The sequence below is a fragment of the Coregonus clupeaformis genome, unplaced genomic scaffold (assembly GCF_020615455.1).
Source record: "Coregonus clupeaformis isolate EN_2021a unplaced genomic scaffold, ASM2061545v1 scaf0128, whole genome shotgun sequence".
Classification (NCBI taxonomy): Eukaryota; Metazoa; Chordata; class Actinopteri; order Salmoniformes; family Salmonidae; genus Coregonus; species Coregonus clupeaformis.
Genome location: NW_025533583.1, coordinates 226,289 through 243,657, shown reverse-complemented (window position 1 = coordinate 243,657; position 17,369 = coordinate 226,289). Strand labels below are relative to the sequence as shown.

Below are 17,369 nucleotides of genomic sequence, written 5' to 3'. Positions count from 1 at the left end.
GTCAGTCAGCTGATATGCTCCAGAGAGATAGCAGAGATGATGGGGTGTCATGTACTGTTAGCTACAAACATAAATATTTACCCGTGTAACATTATCTCTAGGCTAACAGTTCTAGCTTTGGATAACGCCGGCTTGTCAATTTTGGAAGTATCCTTCTGACTGTGTCACCTAGTTAGCATTTTTACTAATCTCCTATTGTAAATAATCCGTCAGGTCGGGGGCATGCATATAGCTGTTTGAGAGCTATGGTTTAATGGTGCTACCCATACTGTTGGGAATTGTAATATTCAGCGGTCTCTCTACTCTATGCCACAACGATAAGCCACACGTGCCCTTAGCTACCTTCTTTTAATTGTGCGCGTTCCCGCAATAGTGTCCGCCATTTTGATAAAAAAAAGATGACCGCATCCTTGTCTGTCTTGCTCCAATCTTGAGGGTAAAAGCGACAATTCATTTACTGGCGCTGGGATTAATTGTACTATACACGGGTGGAAGGGTCAGGCAGCCTCTGGTGAGCTGTCAAAGAAACACTCGCCAGATTACTGACAGATTTGGTTGATGGGACGTGCAGCTCCAGTTGACTGGTTGGAACATAAACAAACTGCTCAACTAGCTACTTTAGCAGACTGACACTGACGCCCTGGAGCTAAATTACAAGGTAGGTGCTTGTCGTAGCTGTGACATGGAAACATTGCAATAATCAGCCTGGCTAGCTATACAAGTAGTCTAATTAGCTAGCTAGCTAGCTAGCTAGCTAACAATATCTTACTAGCTAATATGGTCAGACATCTTTGACGGTAATTGACAGCTAGCTAGCCACCTTGCTACGCAGCACAGCTTCCTAATCTTGAAGATTAGGAGAGTCAGAGTTGTGTGTATGTGCTGGAACACACTGATTCTCTCTCCCTTTCTCTCTCCCTTTTTCGGGTTGCAGACAGTTTGTCGGTGTGTGCCAATGGTGTGAGTAATCGTCCATGCAGATGACCATTCCTTCCTTGGTCTTTAAGACAAATGACTGAAGAGGTCTGACCAAGGACACACATTACTTAGGTAAGAACTCACACACATTCTCACTTAAAGGTGCAATCTAACCTATACAGTGAGCACCATAATTCATTGGACAGTGACATTTTATTTGTTATTTTGATTCTGTACTCTAGCACTTTGAGTTTGAAAGTATACAGTGACAATGAGGGTGCAGTGCAGACTGTCAGCTTTAATTTGAGGGTATTTTCATACATATCGGATGAACCGTTTAGAAATTATAGAAGCTTTTGTACATGGTCCCCCCCATTTTCGGGCATAAAAAAACATTGGACAGTTTAACATAATGTAGAATAAAGTAATTTTTGTTAATATTTGGTCGCATATCCTTTGCATGCAATGACTGCTTGAAGTCTGCGATGCATCGACATCACCAGACGCTGGGTATCTTCCCTGGTGATGCTCTGCCAGGCCTGTACTGCAGCCATCTTCAGTTCCTGCTTGTTTCGGGGACTTATTGCCTTCAGTCTCCTCTTCAGCATGTAAAATGCATGTCCAATTGGATTCAGATCCGGTGATTGACTCGGCCAGTCAAGGATTTTCCACTTTTTGGCCATCAAAAACCCCTTCGTTGCTCTAGCAGTATGTTTAGGGTCATTGTCTTGTTGCATGATGAAGTGCCGTCCAATGAGTTTGGAGGCATTTGGTTTTATCTGAGCAGATCAAATATTTCTGTAGACTTCAGAATTCATTGTTCTACTTCTGTCTGCAGTCACATCATCGATGAAGACAAGTGAGCCTGTTCTACTGGCAGCCATACAGGCCCAAGCCATAACACCCACTCCACCATGTTTCACGGATGAGGTGGTATGCTTTGGATCATGGGCATTTCTTTTTTTTCTCCACACTTTCCTCTTTCCATCACTCTGGTACATGTTAATCTTTGTCTCATCTGTCCACAATACTTTTTTCCAGAACTCTTGGGGCTCCTTTAGGTGCTTTTTAGCAAACTGTAATCTCGCCTTTCTGTTCTTCAGGCTTATCAGTGGTTTGCATCTTGTAGTGTACCCTCTGTAGTCCTGCTGGTGTAGTCTTCTACGTATGGTAGACTTTGACACATCTACACCTGCATCCAGGAGAGGGTTTTTGATCTGTTGGGCTGTTGTCAGGGGGGTTTTCTTCACCATAGAGAGTATTCTCCGGTCATCCACTACAGTGGTCTTCCTCGGTCTACCGGGTCTTTTGACATAATTGAGTTCACCGGTTGTTTTTTTCTTGTTAATGATGTACCAAACTGTTGACTTGGGCATGGCCAGGGTTTTTGCAATGTTCCTGATTGATTGATTTTCATTTCTGAGCCTTATGACGGCCAGCTTCATTTGCATCGACACTGCTGTCTTCCTCATGTTGTCACATCCCAACAACAACCTCCAAAGACAATAGCAAAGTCTAGAATCAATACTATTCATCAACAGCTCTCCTGCATTCACTAACGACACAAATGAATACACCTGCCTAACGACACAAATCTGTGAAGCCAATTGAACAAATACTTGTAGTACCTTAAAATGGGGGGACCATGTACAAAAACTTCCATAATTTCTAAACGGTTCATCCGATATGTATGAAAATACCCTCAAATTAAAGCTGACAGTCTGCACTTCACCCTCATTGTCATTGTATCGCAAAGTGCTAGAGTACAGAATCAAAATAACAAAAAAAATGGTCACTGTCCAATGAATTATGGTGCTCACTGTATCTGTTTTACTTCGGGTTTAAAGTGCTTCCTCTGTAAACTGGGGGGGGTCTGGCTGTCCCCCCTTCCCCTGCTCAAGCAACCCCCCTCCTCCCATCTTCCCTGAGTAAGACCATGGGAAACTAACCTCATCACACTCAAGACCAAACAGGAAATGTAAAGTTGCAAAACCTTTGATACACAGTAAAGTTGGTGAGGATGACTTTCTATTCACTGTTTCTCCTCCTAGCAGCAGCAGCTATGTTCTGGAAGTTTGACCTGCACACGTCGTCCCAGCTAGAGGCCCTGCTGGAGAAGGATGATGTCACACTCACTGAGCTCATGGAGGAGGAGGACGTACTGCAGGAGTGCAAGGCCCAGAACCGCAGGTTAGCCTTTAGCATTAACACCTGCCATAGAAAGCACACTGTTTATTAGCATAAGTTTTAGCATTTCCAATAGGAAATGGTGTCATGCTAATGCTAACGAGTGTCTCTTGGCTCCTCTCTGGGCCCAAGGCTGCTGGTCTTCCTGTCCCAGGACACCTGCATGCAGGAGCTGCTGCACCTCATCACCACAGAGCCCCCTGCTGGCCTGGAAGAAACAAGACGTTTTAAGTGAGTACATTTACATTTTAGTCATTTAGCAGACGCTCTTATCCAGAGCGACTTACAGGAGCAATTAGGGTTAAGTGCCTTGCTCAAGGGCACATCGACAGATTTTTCACCTAGTCGGCTCGGGGATTAGAACCAGAGACCTTTCGGTTACTGGCACAACGCTCTTAACCACTAAGCTACCTGCCACCCTAACAAGACACTAGTGATCACCCTTGTGCAGAAAATATAATTGACTTATTCAAATAATATTCGCTGAGGCTGATTTTTTTTTCCATCACTCACAGCCAAAGATGTTAACATTTTATATTAATTCAATGTCAGCCATGTTTTCACCTCCACAATTGCAGCATTCATCAAAGAACAGTAGCATTGATGAAGTGAATTTCGTTTCTCCATCCAACATACAGGTCAGACGTGCACCAACCACTCCATCGATGTCTTCAGTAATATCCTCTGCCTTTATTTCTTGCGCCACCCCAGAAATAACCCCCTTGATATGCGCCCGGTTACGAAAACCCATGCAGGAAACATTCCACTCCGATATCTTTGAATCTTAAAACACGCTTCTTCTGCTCCGCAGACACACACATCTAAATAAAACCACTTCTTGTGACTCACGGACTCCACACTTTCCTCCAACACATTCCAGATTTTCCTCGAGACATTAAACGGATTTCCCAAATAGCATTGATCCAAAACCCTCACTGCGACTAAACGAATCGTGGTTTGATATTTTCCACCACAGCTTTACTTCTCCTTTCCTTTGTTCTTCACCCCTGTAACCCACTCATTCTCACTTTCTGTACTATTAGCTTCACCCGACTGACTAGACCAGGGATCATCAACTAGATTCAGTCGCGGGCAGATTTTTTTCTTGAGTGGGTGTTTGGGAGGCCGGAACATAATTATAAATAATTTATAGACCACAAGAAACCCAAACAGATATAATATTTCACTAAAAGTTAACCATTTCAAACCTTGCTTACATTTACAGTGAGGGAAAAAAGTATTTGATCCCCTGCTGATTTTGTACGTTTTCCCACTGACAAAGACATGATCAGTCTATAATTTTAATGGTAGGTTTATTTGAACAGTGAGAGACAGAATAACAACAACAAAAATCCAGAAAAATGCATGTAAAAAATGTTATAAATTGATTTGCATTTTAATGCGGGAAATAAGTATTTGACCCCTCTGCAAAACATGACTTAGTACTTGGTGATAAAACCCTTGTTGGCAATCACAGAGGTCAGACGTTTCTTGTAGTTGGCCACCAGGTTTGCACACATCTCAGGAGGGATTTTGTCCCACTCCTCTTTGCAGATCTTCTACAAGTCTTTAAGGTTTCGAGGCTGACGTTTGGCAACTCGAACCTTCAGCTCCCTCCACAGATTTTCTATGGGATTAAGGTCTGGAGACTGGCTAGGCCACTCCAGGACCTTAATGTGCCTCTTCTTGAGCCACTCCTTTGTTGCCTTGGCCATGTGTTTTGGGTCATTGTCATGCTGGAATACCCATCCACGACCCATTTTTAATGCCCTGGCTGAGGGAAGGAGGTTCTCAGCCAAGATTTGACGGTACATGGCCCCGTCCATCGTCCCTTTGATGCAGTGAAGTTGTCCTGTCCCCTTAGCAGAAAAACACCCCCAAAGCATAATGTTTCCACCTCCGTGTTTGACAGTGGGGATGATGTTCTTGGGGTCATAGGAAGCTGGAGACTAACTCCCTCACTAACTTTAAGCATCAGTTGTCAGAGCACCTTACCGATCACTGCACCTGTACACAGCCCATCTGAAATTAGCCCACCCAACTACCTCATCCCTATATTGTTATTTATTTTGCTCATTTGCACCCCAGTATCTCTATTTGCACATAATCTCTTGCACATCTATCATTCCAGTGTTAATACGAAATTGTAATTATTTTGTACTATGGCCTATTTATTGCCTTACCTCCATAACTTGCACACACTGTATATATATTTTCTGTTGTATTTTTTGACTTTATGTTTTGTTTTACCCCATATGTAACTCTGTGTTGTTGTTTTTATCGCACTGCTTTGCTTTATCTTGGCCAGGTCGCAGTTGTAAATGAGAACTTGTTCTCAACCAGAAATAAAGGTGAAATAATTTTTTTTATAAAAACACACAGTCAGTCAGTCAGTGGGAAACTTTGCTGAGTGTGTGTTCCAGGCACCCTAACATAGCGTGTGAGCTGCTGACGAGTGATGTGGGAGTGATAAATGATAAGCTGGGTGGAGAGAAGCCCCTGCTGGATACCCTGTACTCTTTCCTGGAGCAGCCACCTCCCCTCAACCCCCTTCTCGCGTCCTTCTTCAGCAAGACCATCGGAAACCTCATCACACGCAAGACCGAACAGGTACAGTAACACCAACTCTCACACACAGTTGATCGTTTTATTCTGGTTGTGTTGTAGTTTCATTGTGGCTGTGATTCATTTTCTGCAGAAGAAGGAATGTTTCCTCTCTTTAGTGTAGAGCCCTATAAAATCTGCGTTGTGGAAACACGCACGGAATCACGGAATCCAGACATTAAAACAGAATTCAACAATATTCCAAATGTATTGCACTTAGTAGGAAATCAACTAAATGTATTGAACTTATTAGAAAATGCATCAGTGATTCGTATTTTCCTGCAACTTTCTGAAACGGCACAGGTGTGTTTGTGTGTGTGCTGCGGTGCACTGCGCTGCGCACCAGGGCTTCTGGCCGCTAGCCGGTAATAGCAGGCTTCTGGCCGTAAAGAAAGTAATAGATAAGCCAATAAATAGAATTGGTACCGGCCAATTGACCGGGAGAAGAATAAATAATCCTATTGCGAAATAATGCTCATTCATATGTAGCCTAGGCCTACAGGTTGTATGAATTTGGGAAATACCGTCCCACAACTGTCCCAGAGTCTGTTTGGGCTATTTCTTTCTCGACAAGCTGACCAATAGAATAGGTAAACTTTTCTACTATGGTGGATAGTAGATTGACATAGGCTCACAAGCAGCACCTCCATAAGGCTAGGGGAAGCTTTCCTTAAGTAAATTGAATTAAATTGCCAAAATTATATAGGCTAACTAGCCTACTCCTGTGTCTACAGAAATATATAAAATCATTCAAAATAAGCTACTAAAGCATGATTTGGCCAAAGAGGATCATTAGCTTCCCTAGCCTTAAAAAAATATTATAATTGTGGATTGTTTAAATCGCATTGCCTACAGTCGGCAGGAAAGACAGCTCGCGCAATTTGGGCAGCACACGGGCAAATACCAAATAGATGATTGTTGAATTGCGACTGTCAGTGAAAAGTAGAGGCCCAGCCAGGCATATCGCAATATTTCAAAATTCAATCGCGGGAAAACATCGTTTGGAAAGCAAATGGCTATTGCTGTAAAGGGAAGACAATGAAAATACTAATCTGTCTTTTAGTTATCAAAATTCTTAACTTAATTGAGCGAACAACAGTAGGCCTATAGCTTATCTTATTGGCACCAGCGGAGAGCGGCCATATCCCCGGTGAGTGTGCACTGCTCATATTCACTCTTTATTATTGTTGGGTCAGTGCCACTTAAAAGTTTGTTTTTGGACAATCATTTCCTCCTCCAGTTTAGATGGACGTCATATTCTATTTGTTTCTCCCCTTCTCGTAGGCCTATTATATGGACAACGTTGTTTTTATTGATTTGTTTGTCAGTGTCTGCAGAGTAGGCTACCCTGTAATTTGTCGTATTAAAAAAGATTCTGCTAATGTCTCCAGTCATATAAAGTGTAGTAGAATTGCATGAAATGTGTTTTTCCCATGCAAAGAAAGAAGAACCATAGCTGATATCGCCCAGGCCTCTACGCTATACGCGCTCAGCCATGCATTAAATACTATTTAATGCGAACAGTGATTGAGTTATATTATCAGCCTAAATTATGACTATCCAATATACTCATCACATTACGAATAGTAGACTATCTTACATAAGTCTGCAAATGCAATAATGCATGCAATGCTTTATTATAAAGGTTAATTACTTCCCCAAACTTGAAACTCACGCGCCGCCTATGCATAGGCTAGTGATTTTGCTGTTCGTTACTTGTCTTGTTGGCTGAGAAAAGTAAATGTGGACAGTTATTCTAACTTCTTCAAAGTGTGCGGTAAGAACACACGTCATTTCATCCTCGACTTGCATGTTCTGTTAAGATTAATTACCATAATCTAAATGTGATTTCTGTCATTCTGAGCACCCTAATCAGGTTACGCACCCAATGCATATGGGTTCGGTAAATTTCTCAAAAGTTCGGCAAATTTAAAATGTTGCTGGTCAAATGTCCGGCGCCACATTTTCATAATGGAAACCCTGCTTATGTCTACACTATGTGTAGCCGTTAGTGATGATGCTAATGTAACTTTCTTCTGGTAGAAATGGAAAGGCTTTCTCAAAAACCTTCTCAATTAAATATGAATTACAAAGTAGCCTATGCCTACCTGGCAGAATTATATAATGATTAATTGCATCAATCCAGTGGCCATTTGTTTTCCAATCTCTGCAATCACATGAATCTGTTTTATTTTTTGCCTGATTCCGTTTTGTTTTTCCAGGTTTCCGTTATTCCCAGTTTTCACTCTCAAAATCAAAGTCTACAATAATGCTTAAAATGCATCAGGAGACCAGTTTAGAGGTGTAACAAAAAAAAAAATGTATTTTAGGGTGTAGTTACACTTTAATGCAAGTGCAAACCAGCAAGAGACTGTTGTTTGGTTGTTCTCTACCAGAAGAAAGTTCTCATTAGCATCATCACTAACGGCTACACAAAGCTACAGAAAATTGCTAACCAAACAACCATCTCTTGCTGGTGTGCACTTGCATTAAAGTGTAACTACACCCCAAAATACACATTTAATTTTTTCCCCCCAGACCTAAAGTGATCTCCAGATGCCTTTTAAGCATTGTTGTGGACTTCGAACATCCGGTTTAGTTTTTTTTCTATAAAAAGTTTGATTTTGAGAGTGAAAACTAGGAAAAAAGGAAACCTGGAAAAACTAAACAGAATTTGGGAAAAACTAAATGGAATCAGGCAAAAAATTAAACAAATTTTATAGGGCCCTACTTGGGTAGATAATATTGGTTGTAATAATTTTGTTGTATGATGTAATAGCCTATATTGTTGTATGATCATTGAATTTTGGTCTTTAGATGATCTGGTTGACAGGTAGTTGTGTTGTGGTCTCTAGGTGATCTCCTTTCTGCGGGGAAAGGAGGGTTTCCTGGGTCTGGTCCTGAATCACATCAACACATCAGCCATGATGGACCTCCTGCTACGCCTCATCAGCTGTGTAGAACCTGCTCCTCTCAGACAGGACACACTCAACGTACGACACACACACACACACACACACACACACACACACACACACACCCTCAGTGTGTGGTAAAGTATGTAATAGTGTTTTTGTGTTCCCTCTGCAGTGGTTAAATGAAGAGCGGCTGGCCCAGAGGCTTATAGAGCTAATCCACCCTGGGAAAGACGAGGAGGTAAGACCGACACACACCCACTCTACTGATGACTAGAGAGTGCTGTCAGAGGTGTAACGCCAGCCGTGTGTGTGTTTCAGAAACAGTCAAATGCATCCCAGACTGTGTGTGACATCATCCGTCTGAGCAGAGACCAGGCCAATCAGCTCCAAGAGAACTCTGAGGCTGACCCTCTGCTCGCCGTGCTGGAGTCGTAAGTCACACTTACACACACACACATACACACACACACCTACCTATAATGTCCTGTGTGTTCCTGCAGGCAGGAGTGTGTGGGTCAGCTGCTGGACAACATGTTTGTGGGCGAGAGGACAGAGAGCTGCATCATCTACGGAACTCAAGTCCTTCTCACCTTACTGGAAATCAGGAGGCCAGGGTGGGTGTTCTATTCTCGCATACCTAAAAAGCCCCTAGAGCTCGCCAGCTTGCAGTCCTAGAAAAGGGAAATGAGTTAGCATTTTCTACCTCTGTTTCTGGTTCATTCCTTTGGGGGAAATTAATGGGGTTTTTGGATATGCGCTGAAAGTAAGGTCCGAGGTAACTCAGGCTTAGGAGATCTTATACGTTTTGTTCTATGAGATAATATCAGTCAGTTAACATGACCTTTATGAATTATGAAGTCTTTATGTGCTTGTTTTGATTACATAAATGCTTCAAAATCCACATAAAGTGATGTTGGCTGATGATGATTTCATAGAACAAGACGTATAAGATCTCTTAAAGGGTAGGTAGCATAAGCGTAACCACATGTGACATGGATTTCCAGTAGTCCTAATGCGAAGTTACACCTCACTTTTCAATTTTTCGAGTTATTACATAAAACCGATCAGAATGCCGAAGTAATGTCGGAAAATGTTTTTGGAGGATGTGACGTAATATGGAGGACCCGGCAAGCCAGCCTATTCCCTATCATGTAAACTCCCAACAGAAATAACGTCAAATGTATAACTTCAAATTATTTGCACTCATGACTACTTGATTCAATGTAATTGTCTGCCATTTTACAAGCAAATACTTAATTACTGTATTGTTACAAGTATGAAAATGTATGCACTCACTAACTGTAAGTCGCTCTGGATAAGAGCATCTGCTAAATGACGTAAATGTAAACTAAGTTACTAAGTCTTTGACCACACCGTGTTGTTACATTGGCGAGTAAAAACTCATGCTTCCTACCCTTTAAGCCTGTGTTTACCACAGACCTTATTTTCTGAGTTTATTCAAAAACCACCTTAATTTCCTAATAGGCTTTGGCCAACGAGCCATGGCGGAGTTAGCCTCTGTTATTGCCTACAAAAAGACACCATTACTATTGCTCTGTATTAGATAGGATGCATAGGAATGTGGTCACAGCCCCTCTTTGGTTCCACTGCACACACACCTCTTATGACAGGAAGTCATTTCTCAAAAGCTACTGCCCATGGATAGGGGGTGTAAATGGAAAAGTTGTGACTGATCTAGATGCGTATCTAAAGATGCCCATCTTACCTGTGTGTGTGTTTCAGGGTGGAGGGTGTGTTGGATGTGTGTGTTCAGGGACATGAGAGGTGTGTCAACAGCAGCATCCTGCAGGCCATCCAACCCCACCTCACACACTACCACCAACTACTGCTGGATCCACCCAGGGTAAACTCGCACACGCACGCACACACACACACACACCTTCAACAAACATACATCCTGTATTCTCTGACTTAATCACCCATACAGTCTTGCGCTGTTATGCCATGTATAGTTTCAGAGCTGTAATGTCAGCTATTCAACACATCCTAAAACTCAATGATGTGTGTGTGTGTGTGTGTGTGTGTGTGTGTAGGTGACCCCCATGCTTACCAGTCTAGGTGTGTTGGAGGTGCCACTGGGTAACTGTCGTCTCCATGTGGCCAGACTGATGGCCTCGCTGCTACAGACCACTAACACCAGTTATTACACCTGTTGTAACAACACCATTTATAACAACACCGTCACACTGGAGCTCTGCAGACTCAACACCATAAACATTCTACTGGTCAGTACACGCACACCATGTCCTGGTTTGTATACACCTTTACATCTTTTATCCGTTAACTTGTTTTTGTTGTGTTGCAGGACCTGTTCTTTAAGTACACCTGGAACAACTTCCTGCACTTCCAAGTGGAGCTGTGTGTGGCAGCCATCCTCAGCCACTCTGCCCAGGAGCAGAGGCCCCTGGTCGCCCTGGTTACCCAGGAAAAGCCCAGGCTTCAGCAGGAGCCCCAGGAGAAGCAGGCCTCGCCTGGCCCCACCCCCCCACTGCCCTCTGTTCCTCCTGACATCTCCACACATAACCCACTGGTGACCCATGTACGTGTCTGTCTGTCTGTCTGTCTCTCTATCTCTGCCTGCCTGTGTGTCTCTGTAACATTCTCTCTCTCTTTCTCTCCATCTGTAGTTGTTTCAGGACTGTCGTCTGGTTCAGAGGATATTGGAGGCCTGGGAGGAGAATGATAAGATTCAGTAAGACACAAAAAACTGTTAAACAGATAAACAATTCAGCTATTTTTGCACCTGTTTTGTCATCTGTGATTGGTGTGTTATAGTGTCACGAGTGTAGTGTGTTAACGTTTATAAATGTAATTGTGTGTGTTACATATTGGCACAAACGTGTGTGTGTGTGTGTGTTCTCAGGGCGGAGGGGGGTATGAGGAGAGGCTACATGGGTCACCTGACTAGGATCGCCAATACTGTAGTCTGTAACATGGAGAAAGGACCGGTACACACCCAGATCAGCAGCCTCATTACAGGTAGGGCTGTGTGAGTTACTTAGGGTTACGGACATAAAAAGCCTAGTGTAGAATAACTGTCTGTGTATGTGTAAAGATGTCTCTACTGTGAATGTCTGTGTGTTGCAGAGCTGCTTGAGGATTGCAAGGGGCGCTGGGAGACCTTTGTAGACCAGGACCTGACAGAGATCAACAGGAAGAACACTGTAGACCTGGTACACACACCTGCTCACACACACACACCTGCTCACACACACACACACACCATCAAATACATACACACGTAAAACCCCTGGCCTCTGTGTGTTCCAGGTGTCTCACAACCTGCGCTCCTCCAGTGAAGACGATGACAGACAGAGTCCCTTCCCCAAAGAGCTGTCACTGCAACAAGTACACACACACACGCATGTATTTACAGATAGTCATCTACTGCTCCTACTCTGTCCTGGTAACTACCATAATCCAGTTCTGTTTTCTATGGCTGCTATCTTCCAGACATTCTCAGACTATCAGATCCAGCAGATGACTGCTAACTTTGTGGATCAGTTTGGCTTCAATGACGACGAGTTCTCAGAACACGGCGACAACATCAAGTAAGACACACCTACAGCATCAAGTAAGTCCTCTAAGTGGTTCTGACTTGATTGTGACTGTGTATGTTATGTGCTGCAGCGCCACCTTTGACCGGATCGCAGAGATTAACTTCAATGTGGACACAGAGGACACCGTAAGTGACTGAGTCCATAGCCTCTATCTCCTAGGAGCTTCCATTTAAAATTAATTGTCTGAGTCATTACCTAAACTGGTCAATGAGTACAGTAATGCAGGGAATCTATATGCCTACATTGTGGTGTGTGTGCGTGCATGTGCAGGCTAAGACTGTGGCGTTTGAGGCCTGCACTAAGGAGAAGATCCAGTCGTTTGATGACAACGAAGAGGAAGATATCTGGGAGGAGAGAGAGATCAACTATACTACACACACCAGGTCCAGGACCAGGTATACAAACACACTTAGATTAACAATACAACACACCAGGTCTAGGACCAGGTATACAAACACACTTAGATTAACAATACAACACACCAGGTCTAGGACCAGGTATACAAACACACTTAGATTAACAATACAACACACCAGGTCTAGGACCAGGTATACAAACACACTTAGATTAACAATACAACACACCAGGTCTAGGACCAGGTATACAAACACACTTAGATTAACAATACAACACACCAAGTCCAGGTCCAGGACCAGGTATACAAACACACTTAGATTAACAATACAACACACCAGGTCCAGGACCAGGTATACAAACACACTTAGATTAACAATACAACACACCAGGTCTAGGACCAGGTATACAAACACACTTAGATTAACAATACAACACACCAGGTCTAGGACCAGGTATACAAACACACTTAGATTAACAATACAACACACCAGGTCTAGGACCAGGTATACAAACACACTTAGATTAACAATACAACACACCAGGTCTAGGACCAGGTATACAAACACACTTAGATTAACAATACAACACACCAGGTCTAGGACCAGGTATACAAACACACTTAGATTAACAATACAACACACCAGGTCTAGGACCAGGTATACAAACACACTTAGATTAACAATACAACACACCAGGTCTAGGACCAGGTATACAAACACACTTAGATTAACAATACAACACACCAGGTCTAGGACCAGGTATACAAACACACTTAGATTAACAATACAACACACCAGGTCTAGGACCAGGTATACAAACACACTTAGATTAACAATACAACACACCAAGTCCAGGTCCAGGACCAGGTATACAAACACACTTAGATTAACAATACAACACACCAGGTCCAGGACCAGGTATACAAACACACTTAGATTAACAATACAACACACCAAGTCCAGGTCCAGGACCAGGTATACAAACACACTTAGATTAACAATACAACACACCAGGTCCAGGACCAGGTATACAAACACACTTAGATTAACAATACAACACACCAGGTCCAGGACCAGGTATACAAACACACTTAGATTAACAATACAACACACCAGGTCCAGGACCAGGTACACACACACACACACACACACACATAACGCTCTCTCTCTTGCTCTCTCAGGTTTGGGGGGTCGCGGACGTCTGTTGGATCGGCTCAGAGTGATGGGGTGAGCGATACTCCTGATAGGTCAACAGGTTCTGACACTGAGGAGTGGGAGGTGCCTAATGAGTTCACAGGTCAGACAGAACACAGCAAGAACATCAGCCAGACTGAGACTGCACAGAGTAAGGACGACTATTTGAACCCAGGTCTGCTTGTGTGTGGGTATTTCATGTTTGCTGTGAGCTGTTTTTGTTTGTGGGATGTTTTTGTGGTTGTATGTGGTTAGTTTTCTTTGGTTGTGTGTTGCTGTGGTAGTCGATGCTTATGTTTCTGGTTCTGCTTGTTTTGTTTCTGTGTGTCTGGTCCTCAGCTCTGAGTTGTAATTTTTCCTCAGGCCCTGGCTGGGCGGCTAGTTTCGGGGAGGTGAACTCTAAGGCCCCCTCTCCTGGAGTGGGCGTGGATCCATGGGCTAATCCCACCCCCAAGCCTGGAGTGGGTGTAGACCCATGGGGTAGCCCTGCCCCCACACCTGGAGTGGGCGTAGACCCATGGGGTAGCCCCGCTTCTAAGTCCGGAGTGGGCATGGATCCATGGACTAGCCCCACTCCCAAGTCTGAAGTGGGCGTAGACTCATGGGACACCCCTGCCCCCAAGTCAGGAGTTGGCGTGGACGCATGGGGCAGCCCCACCCCCCAGCCCGTAACCACAGAGGCAGAGAAGGGCTGGGCCAAGTTCACTGACTTTCAGCCCTTCTGCTGGTGAGTGTAGTCATGTGTCAGTCTGTCTTTATGAACATTCTGCTGCTCATCTATACGTTTATATTCGTGTGTGTGTATTCAGTTCAGAGACAGGTCCGAGGTGCACTTCTCCAGTAGACTCAGAGATCTGTGGGTCAGACAAAACAAAACCCAGCCAGGACAAGAACTGTAAGTCTGTGTGTTCTCCCTGCATTGTGTGTGTGTGTATATAACCGTGTGTGTGTGTGTGTGTGAATAACCGTGTGTGTGTTTTCTCTGCAGCGTGTGTGTGGAGTGTGTGTGTGGCGAGGAAGGCTCCCCTGGTAGCATCAGACAGCTCTTCATCAGGAGGCTCAGAAAGTGATGAAGAGGAGGACAAGACTGAATCTGTTACTATGGAGACGGTATCCAAGGAAATGGTCACTACAGAGACCGTTGTCACAACCGCCGGACGGGAGACCATCAGACTTAGCATGGACGCCAAGAACGAGAGAGCTGTCTTCACCAGGTACACACACACAAACACACTCTTCTCAGTAGTGCAGTATATTCCACTCCCTGCCTTACTGTCCACACCACTCCTCTCATCTTACCTTCTCTCTTTTCCTCTCTCCTTCCCTCCCACTTTCCAAATCTGTCCTCCCACCTCGTTTCCTCTCCTCCTCCTCTTCCTCCTCTTTTCCCCATTTCCTGTCCTGTCCTTCTGTTCCTCTTCTCTTTCCTCCACTCCCACATTCCCTTCCATCTTCTCTCCTCCACTTCTGAATTTCCTCTCCTCTCCAGAGTGTTTCATCCTGCAGTCAGAGGGTATGTAGTGTATGAGGTCTCTAGCCATCGAGTGTGTTACCTGTGGAGTTTTGTTGCCTTGGGAGTGTGTTACAGAGTGTACAGCACTTTGCAGAGCAAAACCCAATGGAAACATAGCCACAGGTGACATCTGCTAACATAAAAAAAGTTAATATAAAAATGTTTTTATTGACACATACGCCGGATAGGTGCAGTGAAATGTGTTGTTTTACAGGTTCAGGCATAGTAGTACGGCGCCCCTGGAGCAAATTAGGGTTAACTGCCTTGCTCAAGGGAACATCGACCAATTTTTCACCTTGTTGGCTCAGGTATTCGAACCAGCGACCTTTCGGTTATTGGCCCAACGCTCTAATCGCTAGGCTACCTGCCACCCTATTAGCAGTGAATGGACTGCAGTTCTGCTGTTGATAACGTCAAACCAAGGCATTGAGCGTTGTGTTCAGCTGCATGATAACTAACTGTATGTTTTTGACCTTCGACCTTTGGCTGGCCATCCCTACATTCCTCTCTGACCCTATGACTATGCCTCTCTACTCTAGGTCTATGCTGAGTTCTGATGGGTCTACTAGGGGCAAATCCAAAAGCGCTTAAATCCTATATAGTGCACTACTTTTGGCCAGAACCACATAGGGCTGCCACATAGGGCTCTGGACAATAATAGTGCCCTATACAGGGAATAGGGTACAATTTGAGACAACCAATATGTTATTAGTTATGTCTTTCTACTCTTACAGTGAGGCTGACATGAGAGAGAAAGAGAAGATGAAAGAGAGGGTGTTGGGTGGAGGAGACCCTCTCAATGCCACCGCTGCTCCCCTCAAAATTCGGCCTGCTACCGTCACAAAGTAAGTGTGCGTATCTGTGTGTCTGTGTTGTGTACCTGCTTTTTCACTGACACCACCCCCTCCACTCTCCCCACAGAGACACACCATCCTCGGCAAACGGACCGGCCTAGTACTACGGTACCACAACACACACATACACTCCATTCCCTAGCAAACACTAACACACTCCACTTCCCAACAACACTCCATGCCATGCAATGTCCTGTATTCGTGAGCAGTGCTGCCCTGCCATAGGTCTGTGTCTAGGACATCTACGGTGGCTGAGAGGGTCAACAAGCAGAAGAGAAAAGCGATTGCGGAAGCCAGACCACAGCTCCTAAACACAACAGCTTATAAACAGATTAATGTGATGTTTGTCCCTGCCCTTCTGCTGTAGTCTGTCCTACACACCTATCACATCACCACACTGCGACATGTGTGTGTGTGCGATCAAGCTTTATGTAGTCTTGTTGTTAGTTCTTGGCTCAGCTCTCCAGCTGGCCGTGTTTTTTACACTCTTTGTTAAGTAGAGAGACGACACTCCATTCTCGCCGTAGTCACATCCTCAGCCCAGAGTAAAGTCTGAGACCAGGGGATGAGGGGAATGTGTAGTCTGTACTGACAGTAAGATCCTCAAAGACTAAATGTGTTCTAAAAATGTGTTCCTAGTTTAAATTATTTGACTCAATCATTTCATCATAGAAAATCCAGACTGATTATGAAAATCCACCACTATCTTTCTCCCTCTCTTTGTGTGGACTATTACAGGTAATTAAAATAGTCTGTTCTTTCTCTTTGCGTGTATGTATGTGTGGGAGATTTGGGATATATATTCTCAGGTTAAAAGAACAGTTCTGTGGATGTGATGAAAGCACACCTGTGTGACGTCACACACAGCATGAGTACACACACATACGGTGTGATTATTCACACACACACACACACACACACACACAGTGTGATTATTCACACACACAAGACACACACATGACACACACAAGACACACAAAGCGTGGTCCTCTGTAGCTCAATTGGTAGAGCATGGCGCTTGTAACGCCAGGGTAGTGGGTTCGATCCCCGGGACCACCCATACGTAAAAATGTATGCACACATGACTAAGTCGCTTTGGATAAAAGCGTCTGCTAAATAGCATATTATTATTATTATTATTATTATTATTATTATTATTATTATTATTATTATTAAAGCGTGAGGCATACACACACACATACACAAACACAGTGTTCGCATAGACAGAAACACTCACACCCTTC

At 43.9% G+C, this 17,369-nt stretch overlaps 1 protein-coding gene across 4 annotated transcripts; it reads left to right on the top strand.

Moving 5' to 3' along the window:
• Positions 1 to 24: 24 nt before the first annotated feature.
• LOC121576352 (serine/threonine-protein phosphatase 6 regulatory subunit 2) lies at positions 25 to 16,889 on the top strand. Of its 4 annotated transcripts, none has more exons than XM_041889434.2 (26): positions 25 to 658; positions 935 to 1,050; positions 2,973 to 3,108; positions 3,238 to 3,336; positions 5,529 to 5,715; positions 8,565 to 8,702; positions 8,800 to 8,865; positions 8,946 to 9,058; positions 9,128 to 9,241; positions 10,371 to 10,491; positions 10,682 to 10,873; positions 10,954 to 11,187; positions 11,276 to 11,340; positions 11,512 to 11,627; positions 11,736 to 11,821; positions 11,919 to 11,996; positions 12,102 to 12,199; positions 12,279 to 12,333; positions 12,479 to 12,603; positions 13,746 to 13,933; positions 14,122 to 14,485; positions 14,568 to 14,653; positions 14,747 to 14,972; positions 15,248 to 15,271; positions 16,006 to 16,116; positions 16,193 to 16,889. In XM_041889434.2, exons 3-26 carry the CDS (start codon positions 2,981 to 2,983, stop codon positions 16,224 to 16,226), a joined length of 3,048 nt encoding a protein of 1,015 aa, XP_041745368.1. In that variant the 5' UTR covers positions 25 to 658; positions 935 to 1,050; positions 2,973 to 2,980; the 3' UTR covers positions 16,227 to 16,889. The 4 variants fall into 4 exon arrangements, with proteins under 4 accessions (XP_041745368.1, XP_041745367.1, XP_041745370.1 ...); XM_041889433.2 differs by having other exon boundaries at positions 26 to 658; positions 2,970 to 3,108; XM_041889436.2 differs by having other exon boundaries at positions 30 to 658; positions 2,970 to 3,108; positions 13,746 to 13,909.
• Positions 16,890 to 17,369: the final 480 nt, after the last annotated feature.